The 14,927-nt window shown below is 36.4% G+C and overlaps 1 protein-coding gene across 1 annotated transcript; it reads left to right on the top strand.

Moving 5' to 3' along the window:
• Positions 1-11,884: 11,884 nt before the first annotated feature.
• On the top strand, positions 11,885-14,513 carry LOC145070423 (patatin-like protein 6). Its single transcript, XM_079017368.1, has 2 exons — positions 11,885-13,457; positions 14,188-14,513. The coding sequence occupies exons 1-2, from the start codon at positions 12,315-12,317 to the stop codon at positions 14,455-14,457; spliced, it is 1,413 nt and encodes a 470-aa protein (XP_078873494.1). The 5' UTR covers positions 11,885-12,314; the 3' UTR covers positions 14,458-14,513.
• The last annotated feature ends 414 nt before the right edge of the window (positions 14,514-14,927 follow it).

The raw sequence follows: 14,927 nt of genomic DNA, 5'->3' as shown, positions 1-14,927 counted from the left end.
TTATTACTACTATGGATCGATGTGTCATATTCTAATGACCTATCATCGTATGTTGCAATGCTTAGACTCAGGTCTCTTAGAGTCAAATTCCAAAACAGGGTATACCTTCTTTCATATTCTAATGTGATACACTCACATTTCAATATGTATCATTTATAGCTACCAACTTCTTTAACAATCATCGCGATACTTCTACTGATCGCCTTGGTTAGCTTTCATTTCAATTTTTTTTTTTTGGTTTAAGTCAGATGCTACATCGAACTTGGTTCTCGGAACCACGTATCATACTCATCGTAGTCGAACTCAATTTGATATGACCACTAGGGTCGGAATAACAACAATCTTCTTAGTCATTACCGAAATGATGGTAACGACATGCCTGAATAAAACAGAATCAGTTATTGGCTTCTTGGTAACCTTGTGACTTTCCCTGATCCAAGTGTGAGTCATGTGCTTCCGGTAGTATAGGCCTCTACTACCATTCACACCTACTCATACTCGTCCCAAGTATTGTCTCGCAGTTTTCCAAGCCATTATCACAAAAAAAAAACAATTTTTAACACATATAAATGTGTCCAAACAATCATAAAAATTTCTCTAGACTCTACTAGGACTTCTTTCATGCGTATGTTCAATCATTAATTCTACTTCAACTCGGTTGGCGGTGGAAACTCCATACGATGGGATAACTTCAGGAATTACACCAATCGTTTCATCATCCCGCCGATCGAAGGTGTACTTTGGACGTACCGTACTCTTCTAAACACACTGTTATTTTACCATACATATTCTAAAGGAAAGATACCACTCTTACGATATCTTCCAATAGATGCCATTCACTATTATAAGCCTTTTCATTTCCACCATTTACACAATTTGCTACCAGCCTTCACCATGACGTTATGTTCACGGAAGCATGTGTTCAGTGCATCAAGACGAGAATATAGATAGAGAAGATTTAGATGTGTAATCCTCCTTATTACTCCGAAAAGTTACATACCAGTTCTAATATCGTAATTAAACGTTTAGAAACCTGAGCACATAAAATTTCCAGATCCGGTAGGCAACAGACCATAGATCCGATTAGACATTTAGCATCATAAATCATTTAGCACATAAAAGCATTTTAGGAATTTTCCCTAAATAAGCTAGTGCTTGTGTCTATTCAGGTGTATTACCTAAATCTATTAGACACACTCCTCACAATCATTGCTTAGCATTCTAAGTTTAAGTCTAGAAATAAATTCCATATTCCTAGTTCGCTTAAACTAATGCTCTGATACCAACTGTGACATCCCCATTTTCACGGCCAGAAAAAGACCGATTTTGTTTATGCTTTATAAAAATCAGAGTACTTCTTTTAATAAAAATGTTGCGGAATTTGTTCCCAGTAAAACATGATAAATATGTTATCAAAGCATTTTTCAAGAAATGTATTTTTAAAATGTTTGGGATGTCATCGCTAATACAGATACATAAGCATAAACAGAACTTCCATTCATTATCACTAGTGATCTACATCTCTTTAATCTCTCAGTGTAATGTGACTTCATATCAACACCTGTGATATAAATAAACTGAGTGGGTCAGGTTGGGAAACATGGTGAGTACAAAGGGTTTTCATCCCATAATAAATAAGTTTATTAATTTTATCAAACCAAACAAACCCGATTACCCGTTCCCGTTATCCTCACTTTACGTCCCTAAGACATCTAACACAAGGGATCTAGTCTAAGGACTTTCATCGGGGTGACAACACATGCTTCGGGGGTTCCTTAGCAATTCATATCAAATAAGGCAACCATGTGGGGGATGGATTACTTCACACAGATCAAATAAACACACAGTTCAAATAAACACTTACAGGTTGCAAGCCCGCTAGCGTTCCACTGGACTGTCTAGAAAAGTCCGTGGTCGTCATCTATACTCCGCTAGATGACTGGATCATCAAAACATCTATATTGAGGCCTCTCGTTATATTATTTGGTCACACAGAAACTATTAAATCTACCCATGTTCTACCCAACACATTTTGTAGATATAAAATACATATTCAGTTTAAATCATGTAAAACATGTATAAAAATATTTCACCCAACATAGACAGCAAGTATTCAGTCAGTATGCACACATAGCACGTATATATATTAAAATAATTCATATCTATGTGTAAGATGAAAGGGACTATGCACTCACTTGATTAGGTGGTGACTCAGTACTCAGACAGCGCTTCGATACTCTTAAAACAATTTTACTTCGATAAAACCTAGTATCAATACCACTAGAGTTTAGTCTAACGCTTGACGAGACTAATTTAATAGTCTAGCTATTATTACTATTATATAAGCGTTAAACAATACTTATATAACCCATAATAATAGCCCAAATACTCCTTATAAGGTCCTAATAACATTACTATATTGAAACATAAGCTATACTAAAGATAGGATAGGTATAGCTCACTTACAGCGGGTTTTCTCAAAAACCGGGCTTCGCTGGAGCGGCGTTCCCGAACCGAAAGGCTCTTTTCTTGGGATTCCGGTAGCCTCGGGGCTTCCTTCGGGTGCTAGGGAGGTTCCCTAGGCTTTTAGGGGGGGGGGGTTGGGAGGTTAGAGAGAGAAACTAGAGAGAGAAAGAATGTTGGAGAGGTGTGAAGAGAAGTGAATGCCCGACACCTCTATATATAGGCTGAATTCCTGATGGACTCGCTGAGTAGAAGGACCTACTTGCCGATTTGGGGCATGTGGCAGCCTTCTAGTGGTGCCACGTGTCTAATTCTGGTGGTGCCACGTCACCCCCTATGGCGTATCAGCCTTCAAACTTAGAAATATCATAACTCTCGCATACGAGCTCCGTTTTCGACGTTCTTTTTTTCAACGCGTAGGTAAAATCATGATCTACAACTTTCATTTAGACTCCGTCGGCTAATTCTCGACCGATCTCAAATTTAACAGTAGGAGGTGTTTAGACTGTTAAATGACCGCGAAGAATTCGTAACTTCTTCATACGGACTCCGTTTTCGTCTATCTTTTTACCGTTGAGTTCCTATTAATGAGATATTCAAATCTCATTTAGGTCGCGTAAGTCAAAAACCGCTCGAACTAAAATTCGAGTTTCGGGTCGTGCACTGCTAAGCCGAATCTTAGAAAAACCATAACTTCTTCATACGAAGTCAGATTTGGGCGTTCTTTTTATGGATTTTCTCGGTTTAACATATTCTACGACTTTCGTTTAGATCACTAAGGCTAAAAAGTCCTCCATCATAAATTCACTATTTACGCTTCCCGGTGTCGTGTCGGTTCCGTCGCGAAACTTCGACGGGCCATAACTTCTTCGCTATAACTCGGATTTCGGCGTTCTTTATATGTATGGAAACCTTGTGACATATTCTAAAAAATTGGTTAAGATTATTTATTCTAAATAATATTTTGTCGAAAAGTCGTTTTCGACCTCTATTGCCTCTAAATTGACTAGCCCGGATCTGCAGGCGTTACAGTGTATATTTACCATATCTGGTTCGCATATCATATATCCTCAAATACGCTTCTAACAACCATAACCAGACAACAAGCATATATCTCACATATAAACTTTGTAACATATTTTTAATACCTTAATTAATAGTTGTATCAATATGATGTTTATGAAAATGGACTATGCACTCACTTGACTTAGGTGGGTGATTGGTGATCTAGGTAGAGTTTCGCCTAACACCTTAGATATTCCCTTGACTTGACCTAAGTATGATTAATACAAAGTTTTAGTCTAATGATCCTGGTGACTAATAACAGTCTAGATCTTCAATACTCTCAATTTCTACATCAATATCTATCAGGTAAGGATTAGCCAGGCAGGACAATTGGGATGCATGATCATTTTGGTGAGTAGCCTTTCTGAAATCCAACAACCAAGCCAATGTGACCATTCTAGACAAATCTTATAGGTAGATCAATCTATATAACGACTTGGAATCACTAATAAATCTTAATTATAAGTCTATAATAACGATTATGACTATAACTAAAAGTTACACTTAACATAAACTAAGTGTAGCTTAACTTACAGAGGTTGTTGATGAAAACCGGGAACTAAGTGGGCAGAATACTTACTCGAGATCTCCTACTCGAAGCATACTACTCAGTTGAGTACTCAAGGGTGTTGTTGGGCTTCGCCGCAGGCTAGAAACTCAAGAAAAATGGGGTTATAGGAGGGTGTTTTGAGAGAGAAGTGCTCTAAGGGTAAGATCTGAGGAGCATATACAAAGCATAGTATTTATAGGTGAAAATTTGATTTGTGCATCGCAAACTAGGCTGACGTGGATGCATCCATGATCTGACACGTGTCCTATAACAGGTGGGGTTACCTGGCTGTTTATAGAACCCATTGAGCGTCACACTCGCGTTTCGTTTTTCAGATTTCAAAATTATGTAACTTCTTCATACGAACTCCATTTTTGACGTTCTTTAAATCACGATAAAGATTTTGAAGAGATCTACAACTTTCCTTTAGACTGTGTCGGCTAACTTCGACTTTGTTTTTTTCACATAGGCTTAGACTATTAAAGCTCCTGTAAAATGCATTAACTTTCTTATCCGGAGTCTATTTTCGACTGTCCTTATATCATTGGGATCGTATTAACGAGATCTTCAATTCTTATTTAGATTGTTTCGGCTAAAAATCGACTGATCTAAAATTCAATTTCTGAGTTTTATACTACACTAGAGTTTTGATGTCCCTTTGAAAGACATAAGTTAAAGCTCATAGGGGACGGTTTTGATGTCCCTTTGATAGACATAAGTTAGGTTTTGAATAAGGTAAGGATTATCCCGGAGAATTTAAATTGCTTAAGGATTTATCTATTGCCTATAGATTGTTAAGGATCAAACCATAGCTGATGATTCTCTCTGAAAATCATCTACTCTTTATCCCCTCTCTCATACTGTTGAAAATCATAACATCTCTCCTATGGTTAGTGATTTTCGAATAAGCCTCTCAAAGGGTTGTTACTTATTAGCTTTCGGGGTTTTGGGTTTGACTACACTAGAGGGATTCTCCATTGGTTCCTTCATTCATTACAAGATCTGGCAATTATAGGGTCTCAATCAAAGCAAAAAGAGCTTAGAACTTTATCCATTCTTTGTTTGATTTTAAACTAGGTTGTTATAACTAGTAAAACCTAGATTATAGGGTGCATGTACACGTAGGTTTTCTGTTTTGTTTCCTCTACCTTGATCATGTGTATAGATGCATAAAAAACCCAACAAATTTTGTTTGATCACTAAGCAGTCTGTATTTGAATAATGACATAATTATGACTATTGCAAATCAAGCCCCTCTCTTTTATAGTTTTACTTAAACCATCAAAGTATTAACGAATAACAAACTAACCTTGACATTTATTATTCTCGCTATTTTAGGTTGTCCATTATATGCAACCCAATAGGCCTATGTATTTTTATTACTGTCAACAACTTGTTATGCTGGTGGACATATTTCTAACAAACTTTCATTTGCACATGACACAGCTATATAACAACATTCCCAAAATAGCATAGGGTATGTCATACATGACAAGTACTAAGATCAAAACCCTAAGATATAATCTAATCCTATATATAAGTGATCAAATATCACTTTGTTCTACATATCCATGTGTAGAATAGCCATGGAATATCATCAATCTCATACGTTCAATATTCTATTTGTCGGTAGAGATTCATGGCGACCTCAACGAAAGACTATAGAATTAATCCAAAATCAATCCAATTTGTGTATGGCTATACTTTTATCATTAGTGTCAAATCATTAAGGGCCCAAGGATATCACTAGTGCCATAGGTCAGAATGAAAAACTAAACATTGACTACATAGACCCGCCTATTCATCATGTCATACATGATTGTTCCATGTATGGCTGCCATTTATGGACAACATTGGAGAACATCAAAGCATAAAAAATAGTGAGTCGAGAATCTTGTATATCTCCATTTAAGTACATAATATATTAACATCCTAGAATTACTTGTGACATATTCCATGAAGTAATATTTTAGTGCTAGTTACTCCAACACTTGATCTCTATCAAGTATATGTGAGTGTAGTCTCATCTCTATGCAGTCTCTATAGATAATTAACTAACATATCATATTAGTCTTAATTCACTACATCCTTCCATAAGGAATGGTTGACTATAGAATTTTTGAATAAATAAGTATTTAGGGAAGTAAACAAAAATGCAAATGGAATGCAATAATGAATTAATGAAAATAGTTTCTCTCTAACATATATTATAATCTCTAATTAATAATCATCATAACAAATAAAGTGCATATTGTAAAAGTTAAACATCAAAGCAACTAAAATGATTGCATTTAGCCAAATTTGGGTTGTTACAACTCTACTAACAATAATGTCTACTTTTTTACAACATGGTGATATTTTTTAAGTATATGTTGTGTGCGCTTATGTGACCACACCAAGATCTCTAATGAACTCCTTCATCTATATAACATCATTTACAACCCCATTAACTGAAATAGGTTTAACTTATGTTGTCTAATAAACTATGGTATCTTACTTGGAACTCCTCCAAGTCACCACTCCCCCATTTAATAAGAACATGAATCCTAACTACGAGTAGGAGTCGTTTTTCTATCAGTTTTGTAAGCTTTCATTAGTGTAATCCTTTACTCTGAGCTATTCCTCCTAACTATTTATTCAGGAACATGACTTTTGCGCTTCTCAATTACTTGATAACGATCTTGATGTCCATCCACATGGTTTCTCCATGATTGGATTGATATTAACTCTTTATGCTCAAGGCATACCACATATCATGCTTAATAAATATCATTTCATACATGATTGATAGCCATAATAGAAGCATATAATACTTGATCCATCTTTTCTAGTTCCCTATTTGAACTAGGAAATTGAGTTATGCTCAATGCCAAACCATGTTGGATAGGTATGAACCTCTTCTTGGAGTCATGCATCTTGAATTTATTCAAGACCTTATCTGTATATGTAATTTGGCTCAACCCAATAAGGTGTCTAGATCTATCTCTATAGATCTTGATACCTATAAAGTATGCTACCTCTCCCATGTATTTCATAGAAAATCAATTACCTACCCAAGGTATTATACTTTGGAAAGTAGGGACATCATTACTATAAGGAGTATTTCATAAACAAAGAGAACAAAGAAGACTATAACGCTACCACTAGCCCTCACATATATATATATATATATATATATATATATATATATGGTTCGTCTTCACTTTTGGAAAGACCAAACTCCTTAATTTCTCATCAAATCAAAGATTTCAGTTGCGAGATGCTTGTTTGGGTCAATAAATGGATTTCTGAAGCTTACACACTTTATTTGGATTATTGGGATGTACAAAAGCCTCGCGTTGTGTCATAAACACATCCTTTGAAAATTTTCAATTAAGGAAAGTAGTTTTTACATCCACTTTCATATTTAAATATTTAATAGTCATGAAATGCTCCTATGACGATTGATATCCTAATAGACTTCAAAATAGAAACTAGTAAAAAAGTTCCATCATTGTTACACCATGAGTTTGTGTGTAACCATTTGTTAATAGACTTTAAAATAGAAACTAGTAAAAAAGTTTCATCATTGTTACACCATGAATTTGTGTGTAACCATTTGTCACCGGTTAGTTTTATATGTATGTAACTTGCTATCTATGTTTGTTTTCTTTTTTAAGACTCATTTGCACCCAAATGTTTTATAGTCGGGTGATTTATCAACCAAGTCTAATACTTGATTATTATATACAGATTGCATCTTTTCTTCCATAACCACATTCCATTTAGTAGACTCTAAGACGGTCATCACTTCATGATAACTAGTAGGTTCATTTATCGTCTACAAATGATTCATTACCATTGGATATGAGCAAACCATATCTTTCTAGTTTATGATGTATTCTACCATACAAATGACGGATAATAGGTGATACTATGTTTACGTTCCTTGGTAACTCTTTTATGAGACTCAATAGGTTCTAGAACCTCTTGTTGAGTTCTAATGTTAACGGTTCTCTCTTGGTTGCTTTCAAAGAATAGGGATAATTTATATTAAATTTACGTTTTATATTAAAATTGCATTTTACATTAAAAAATAAACGTGTTATATAAATATTTAGGGTACCGCAATATTTATCCAAAGCAAAAGCAAAATCAAATTTACGTTTTACCTTCTTCCTTATTTTTTGCAGTAACCAAAGGGGTAAACGGAGGTGACGCACTTCCTGGACCCAACATAACGGCAACAATGAGGTGGCCCTGACTTTTTTACGGTACGTCATCCACTTGAAGGCAATTAGGTGGACGGGTGACCCGCTCCGGGATATTTAGTGGCTCTCCGTTTTCATTACGGCGTCGTTTATATGGCCAACGGCGTTTCAAGTGGCCGCCGGGGAATATTTACTCTGACAAACTCATTTTCCGGCCGTTTATGTCCGCTCAAAAACAAATCAATTTCTGCGCCTAAATTAGATTGGGGTTCTAATGGATCATGACCGTTGGATTTGTCCGCATCGGCGGTGACTATACGAATGAATGATTTTTCAAGAAGTTACATTTACTACCCTTGATGTTTTATGGTTACCAAAATGATCACTTTTTTGAACATCATTGCGTAAATTAATGACAAAAGTAGAGACAGGAACATACATGGGTAAATTGCATTGACTTGACAATACTTTAGTTTTCTTTTGATATTTTAATAAGTTTGATAGATAGTTTGAAATGATAATAATAGTACAATAGTTAAAAAGAAAAATTATACCATATTACAAAAGATACTTTTTGTTAGGTTGTTGTTATGTCCAGTTAACTTGATCTAACTTATATATACAAAATACAAAGTATTTAAAAAATTTAGAAAGACAACTTCAAAACTGTAACAACTCTCATATTTTACATAAGTTTGACCATCATTGATTATCATCATCGGTGAAATGTGGTAGCATCATAGGGTGTAATAGGGATGCGATTTAGAACCCGAAAACGGACCGGAACCGGAATCGGATCGAAACCGGAACCGTTAGAACCGGAATATACAGAATTGGTTCTGGTTCAGGGTTTAAAATTTTGTTTTATTCGGGTTCTGGGTAATCCGGGTTTGGGTCCGGGTAAACCGGGTCTAAAAACCGGAACCGGTGTTAGGAACCGGAACCACCTTTAGGGCCGGACCCGATTTTTGTGAAACGTTTAAAAGATGCATATTTCGTTTGTTTCAACTCCGATTGATATGCAGTTTTTTCCAATGTGTAGTTTAGAGTTTGTACATAATTTTAGACTATAAATTTGTCATTTTTAGTTTTATATTCATTGACTTACAGTCCCCAAGTCGAGATATCAAAGCTGAAAGTTTTTAGTTTTTTAGTTTTTTTTTGTATTTTGTGAAAGTTCTCTAATTCATTTGAAGTCAGATTGACATGTAGTTTTTTCCAACTTGTAGTTTAAAGTTTGTACATGAGTTTAGACTATAATTTTGTCATTTTTGGTTTAATATTCAATGATTTACAGTCCCCCGAAGTCGGGATATCAAAACTGAAAATTTTCCAACTTTTTAGCTATATGTTTTTCTACTCTGTAGTCTATGAAAATGTTAACACATGTATATATCATTCGTTTAAAGTCGAATTGACATGCAGTTTTTTCCAAAGTGTAGTTTAGAGTTTGTATATGATTTTAGACTATAATTTTTTTCAATTTTGGTTTTATATTCAATGAGTCACAGTCCCCCAAAATCAGAATATCAATATGAAAAATTTCAAAGTTCAAACCACTAAGTAGTAAGTAATTACCAAAAAATTCCAAATTTTCTAGGTTTTCCGGTTCTAAGTAATAAATAATTAGCCATGTCAAAGGTCAATCTAGAATCAATGAGGGCGTGTAGATGTTTGACATAAAAATACCATCGCAAGACAACCTAGAGGACCAATAGTCCCTTTGATTCGAAGGTGAGAAATCCAAAACCAGAACCTCGAGCTCAGCCAACTCTGTGAGCTCCTGCACGCTGCTCGTCTTCCTTTTTCAGTCCCAAACTAACCCCGTCTCACTCCGCCGCTCCGAGAGAAAACACAATTTGTGTTTGTCAAGCTAGAATAACAATGGGAAATGACCATTGAGGGCACCGATGTCCGTCCAATTATCTATCCAGAACAAAGTGTTTTGACCGTTGCCCACATGGATTTTGAAAACGGAATCAAAACTAATTCCAACCTCCTCCAAAATATTCAAGGTTTTAACATTGTTAAACCACACCCCGAGGATGGTTTTTTGGCTAACGTAGAAACCAACATTCTTTTCAAGATTATGGACCCCAACGATGACTTTTCCCCACAATGAGTTTGGCTCCCTTTTTAGTCTCCAAATACATTTAGATAGAAGGGAAAGATTCAGAGACGTCAAAGAACCAACGCCTAGGCGACCTCTCTCTTTGCTAGCCAAAACCACTTTCCAAGCTACCCAACAAAGTTTATTTTTGTTCACACTACCGCCCAAAGAGATCGCCTTATATATTTCTCTAAAACATCAACCACCGAAGAAGGAGCTCTAAAAAGGGAGAAATAGTAGAGCGGCAGGCTACCGAGCACCAATTTAACCAACATAATCTGACCCCCAAACGACACGGACCTAGCTTTCTAAGAATAGAGCTTTTTATCCATCCTTTCCACAACCGCACCCCAATTTCGTTTAAGCAACATGTTAGCGCCAACGGGAACACCCAAATAAGTAAACGGAAACAAGGCGACATCACACCCCAAGATACGAGCACAATTGCATACTTCATCATTAGAAACTCCAATGTCATACACCTTGGATTTATGAAAATTCACTTTTAAGTCCTAAAACCGCAGGAAAGCACTTAAGAATTCAGGCAAGGTTGGTTAAATTCGAGCTAGACCACTCTCCCAAAAAAGAGAGCGTCATCGGTGTGAAAAAGGTGGGAGAGAGTTGGGCCCTTATTAGGCAATTTTATCCCACGAAAAATATATGAGTGAGCTGCAAACTTCATAGCCACGTGAAGTCCTTCCATGACGATGATGGAGAGAAACGGGGAGAGAGGATCCCCTTGGTGCACCCCACCCGTAAATTGAAATTCTTTCGTAGCCGAGCTGTTAAGGAGAACCGAGGCCCTAGCCGAGGAGAGACACCCACGAATCCAAAATCTCCATTTTCCCCTGAAGCCCATTTGCATCATCACCGAATCCAAATAATTCCAACTTATGGAATCGAAAGTCTTATCAAAATCAAATTTGAGGAGAAAGAGCTTGTGTTTAGATTTCTTGGCCCACGCACAAACCTCGTTAACAACCAGCAGACCATCAAGAATGTTGTGACCCGCAATGAAAGCGCTTTGGACTTCATCAATTACCAAACCCACCACCCTTTTAAGCCTTGAAGCAAGAGGTTTGGACTTCATCAAGAATGTTCCGACCCACAATGAAAGCGGTTTGGACTTTAACAATTACCGAACCCACCACCCTCTTAAGTCTTAGAAGGCGGTTTGGCTCAACTTAGTTATACCCTTAGTATCATTCACCGAGTTATTATTACATATAGTTAAGGGAATAAAATGTAACGACCTAAAACAAAAGGGACTAAATTTTAAATTTTTACACCATCAAATAAACTCGTCAACTATGGCTCTCAACACCCGACCATGGTTAAATCTGACAAGAAACAGAGACAAATCGACTAGAAGGAAGAAGACGATATTTACAAATATTATATAATTTTTTTATTGTTTATAAAAATTTTTGTTGGTGAATGTCTGTTCCTTTTCATATATAAATAATAAAATCTTGAAGAATACATATATTCTGGAATCGCTGTGTTCTTTCCTTCTCACGTCCTCCATTTGTCACTTTTCTTGAATTTCTTTAGACTCGTCTTTTTCATTCTTCGTTCCTTCTTTCCTTTTTGATGTTATTGTTGAATTCCATGTTGAATTGACTTTCAAATCAACGAAAGAGAACTGATATTAAGTTCTTTAATTGTGATAAGGAAATTTGATGACTATGGTTGTGAAATGAGATCGTGTTTCTTTTTTGGCGGGAATTATGTGGTGAGATTTACCTAATATTCTTCTTCTGGTTGATTGAGTAAAAGTGGCAAAAGAACTGAAAGCTATATCTGTCCGGAAATTGAATGCAGAGGTAGACATAGACTTTAGGGCTTTGATTTTAAGGAGGTTGCGTGTAAAGATTTACGAAATCATATTCATAGCTGTTGCTATTTGAAGTAAGGAAGATCTGTTTGGGGAAAAATGGATTCGAATCGTGAATCGATGGAACTGGTGCAAGAGCGTAGCATCGACACCGATAAGCTCAGCTACGAGATTTTTTCGATCCTCGAAAGCAAGTTCTTATTTGGTTACGACGATTCGAAGCTTTGGAAACCTAAGCAAGTTTCTCCGGAAATATCTGTCACGCCAACGTCAATGTTGGTGGCTGATGACAGTGGTGTTCAATCTATGACGAACCAGAGAGGTAAAATCTGTGTGCTCTCGATTGATGGCGGAGGAATGCGGAGTATTCTCGCAGGTAAAGCCCTAGCTCATCTAGAGAACGCGTTGAAAACAAAATCCGGCAATCCGAACGCGAGAATCGCCGATTATATCGATGTCGCCGCTGGCACAGGTGTCGGAGGTGTGTTCACGGCTATGCTGTTTGGAAGCAAAAACCAGAGTGTTCCGATTTTCACAGCGGAGGATACGTGGAGGTTTCTGGCGGAGCAAGGGAAACGGTTGTATCATAAGAAATCGAGTTCCACCGGCGGCGGCGTTGGAGGTTTTTTGAAAAGGATTTTCCGCGGCGGAGGCGGAGTCGGTGACGGAGGGATCATCGATGCCACGGCAGCATTTGAAAACGCAATGAAAGATGCATTCGTGGTCAACGGGGAGAGTTTGACCTTAAAAGACACGTTGAAGCCGGTTTTAATCCCCTGCTACGACCTCTCCAGCTCAGCTCCGTTTCTCTTTTCCCGAGCCGACGCCATGGAGACAGACAGCTTCGACTTCCGGCTATGGGAGGTCTGCCGCGCCACGTCAGCTGAACCGGACTTATTCCAACCTGTCCCAATGAACTCCGTCGATGGAAAAACCCGATGTATTGCAGTTGACGGCGGTTTAGCCATGAGCAACCCCACAGCGGCGGCGATCACCCACGTGTTACATAATAAGCAGGAATTTCCATTCGTGCGCGGGGTGGAGGACCTTTTGGTACTTTCACTGGGCACCGGTCAACTTCAAGAAGGGAATTATGATTACAATCAAGTCAAAGGGTGGAAGGCTAAAGATTGGGCTCAACCCATGGCTCGAATTTCCGGTGATAGCTCCGCCGACATGGTGGACCATGCCGTCGCCATGGCCTTCGGTCAGAGCCGGTGTAGTAACTACGTCCGTATCCAGGTATCTTCCCTCTTCCATAGTTCCATATCCATTTTTTTTTTGAAAATATAAACTTATGTAAAGTAAAAGATGTTAGTATATAATTATTTTACATTTTCTTTAACAAAATGACTTATTATTATTAATCACGTATTCACGTTTCAGAATTTTTTTTCTTGATCTATTTTTTCGTGGTATTTATCTAAATATAAATTATATTAATTAAGAATAGTATAATCATAAAAGTCTACTACACGTGCAAAAAAAATATTTTTTACAAGGGCAATACAAGGTTATGGAGAAAACCATTTGTTGGTAGTCAATCACTATATATAAATAGTTAAAATACCGATTTGTATGGTACGAAAATAGTGACGTTTTTATACTTTGATAAAACTTTCGGTTTATTATTATTATTTTTTTAAATATTTTTATATGGGTTGAATTTGATGTCAATGTCAATATGTCATTAAAATCTTGGAAAGTGGAATACATTTGATGAAAAAGATGGTCTTTTTAACTCATTTCCATATGTAAATGAGAGTTGGCAAGCGATTAAAAATGGTTTTCTTTACTTTGGAAAGGGAATATACCCATATGGGTATGGAAAATGATGTTGATTTCTTTTTAGTTAAATTCCCTTTGTACTAAAATATATATATTTTTATTCTATATTGTTACCGAAATAGATAAGACTTTTCATATCATTTTATGTTTTAATATAATGTTGATTAAATTTTTTATTTCGTAGGCAAACGGGTTCACCATGGGTCCCCAAAGGGCCAATATTGATAAAGATCCTTGTCCTAATGATGTTAACATACTTATTGGAATAGCTGATGAGATGCTGAAACAGAAAAATGTGGAATCGGTATTGTTTGGGGGTAAAAGGATTGGAGAGCAGACCAATTTTGAAAAACTGGATTGGTTTGCCGAAGAAGTCGTGTTAGAGCATCAGAGAAGGAGTTGTGGCGTTGCACCAAATGTTGCATTTAAGCAACCTACTTTCAAACAAACATAATCGATTCATCATGTACAAAAGTTTGTGAGGGCTATGGACCGAATATTTTAAAATCATTGGGACCTGGTTTTGAAAATAATTGTTTGCTTGTATATTTGAATTTTTCTAAAAGTTAAAATGATGTTTCTATTGAAAAACTGAAATTTTAAGGTCTGTTGTTTTTTATATAAAAATCGAATCACACCAAAAACTCTAAAACAATGTCATCATATTAATAATAATAATAATAATAAAAACGATTGTACCCACAAAGGTTTCATTATGTGTATATGGTAAACTAATCTAATCCTAAAGTACTACATATGTCAGTCACTCATTACTGTTAGAACAAAGACCTTTTAGTGTATATATAGTTACATAATATACAGAGTGTACATTGTTATAGAAGTAAAGTTAGTATCTCATTTTTACAAGACTACACTCATAGACATGTCATTCTTCTAGTTATAAATTCTCAGGATGTGTAACTT

Source organism: Lactuca serriola, chromosome 8, assembly GCF_051521515.1.
Source record: "Lactuca serriola cultivar US96UC23 chromosome 8, Lser_US96UC23_V15, whole genome shotgun sequence".
Lineage (NCBI taxonomy): Eukaryota > Viridiplantae > Streptophyta > Magnoliopsida > Asterales > Asteraceae > Lactuca > Lactuca serriola.
The sequence above is the reverse complement of the archived record's forward strand: the minus strand, read 5'-3'. Positions and strand labels throughout refer to the sequence as shown.

Coding starts and splice junctions, on each gene's coding strand:
- LOC145070423 (XM_079017368.1), top strand. CDS start 12,315: ATGGATTCGAATCGTGAATCGATGGAACTGGTGCAAGAGCGTAGCATC. Junction 13,458..14,187: donor GTAACTACGTCCGTATCCAG/GTATCTTCCCTC, acceptor TTTATTTCGTAG/GCAAACGGGTTCACCATGGG.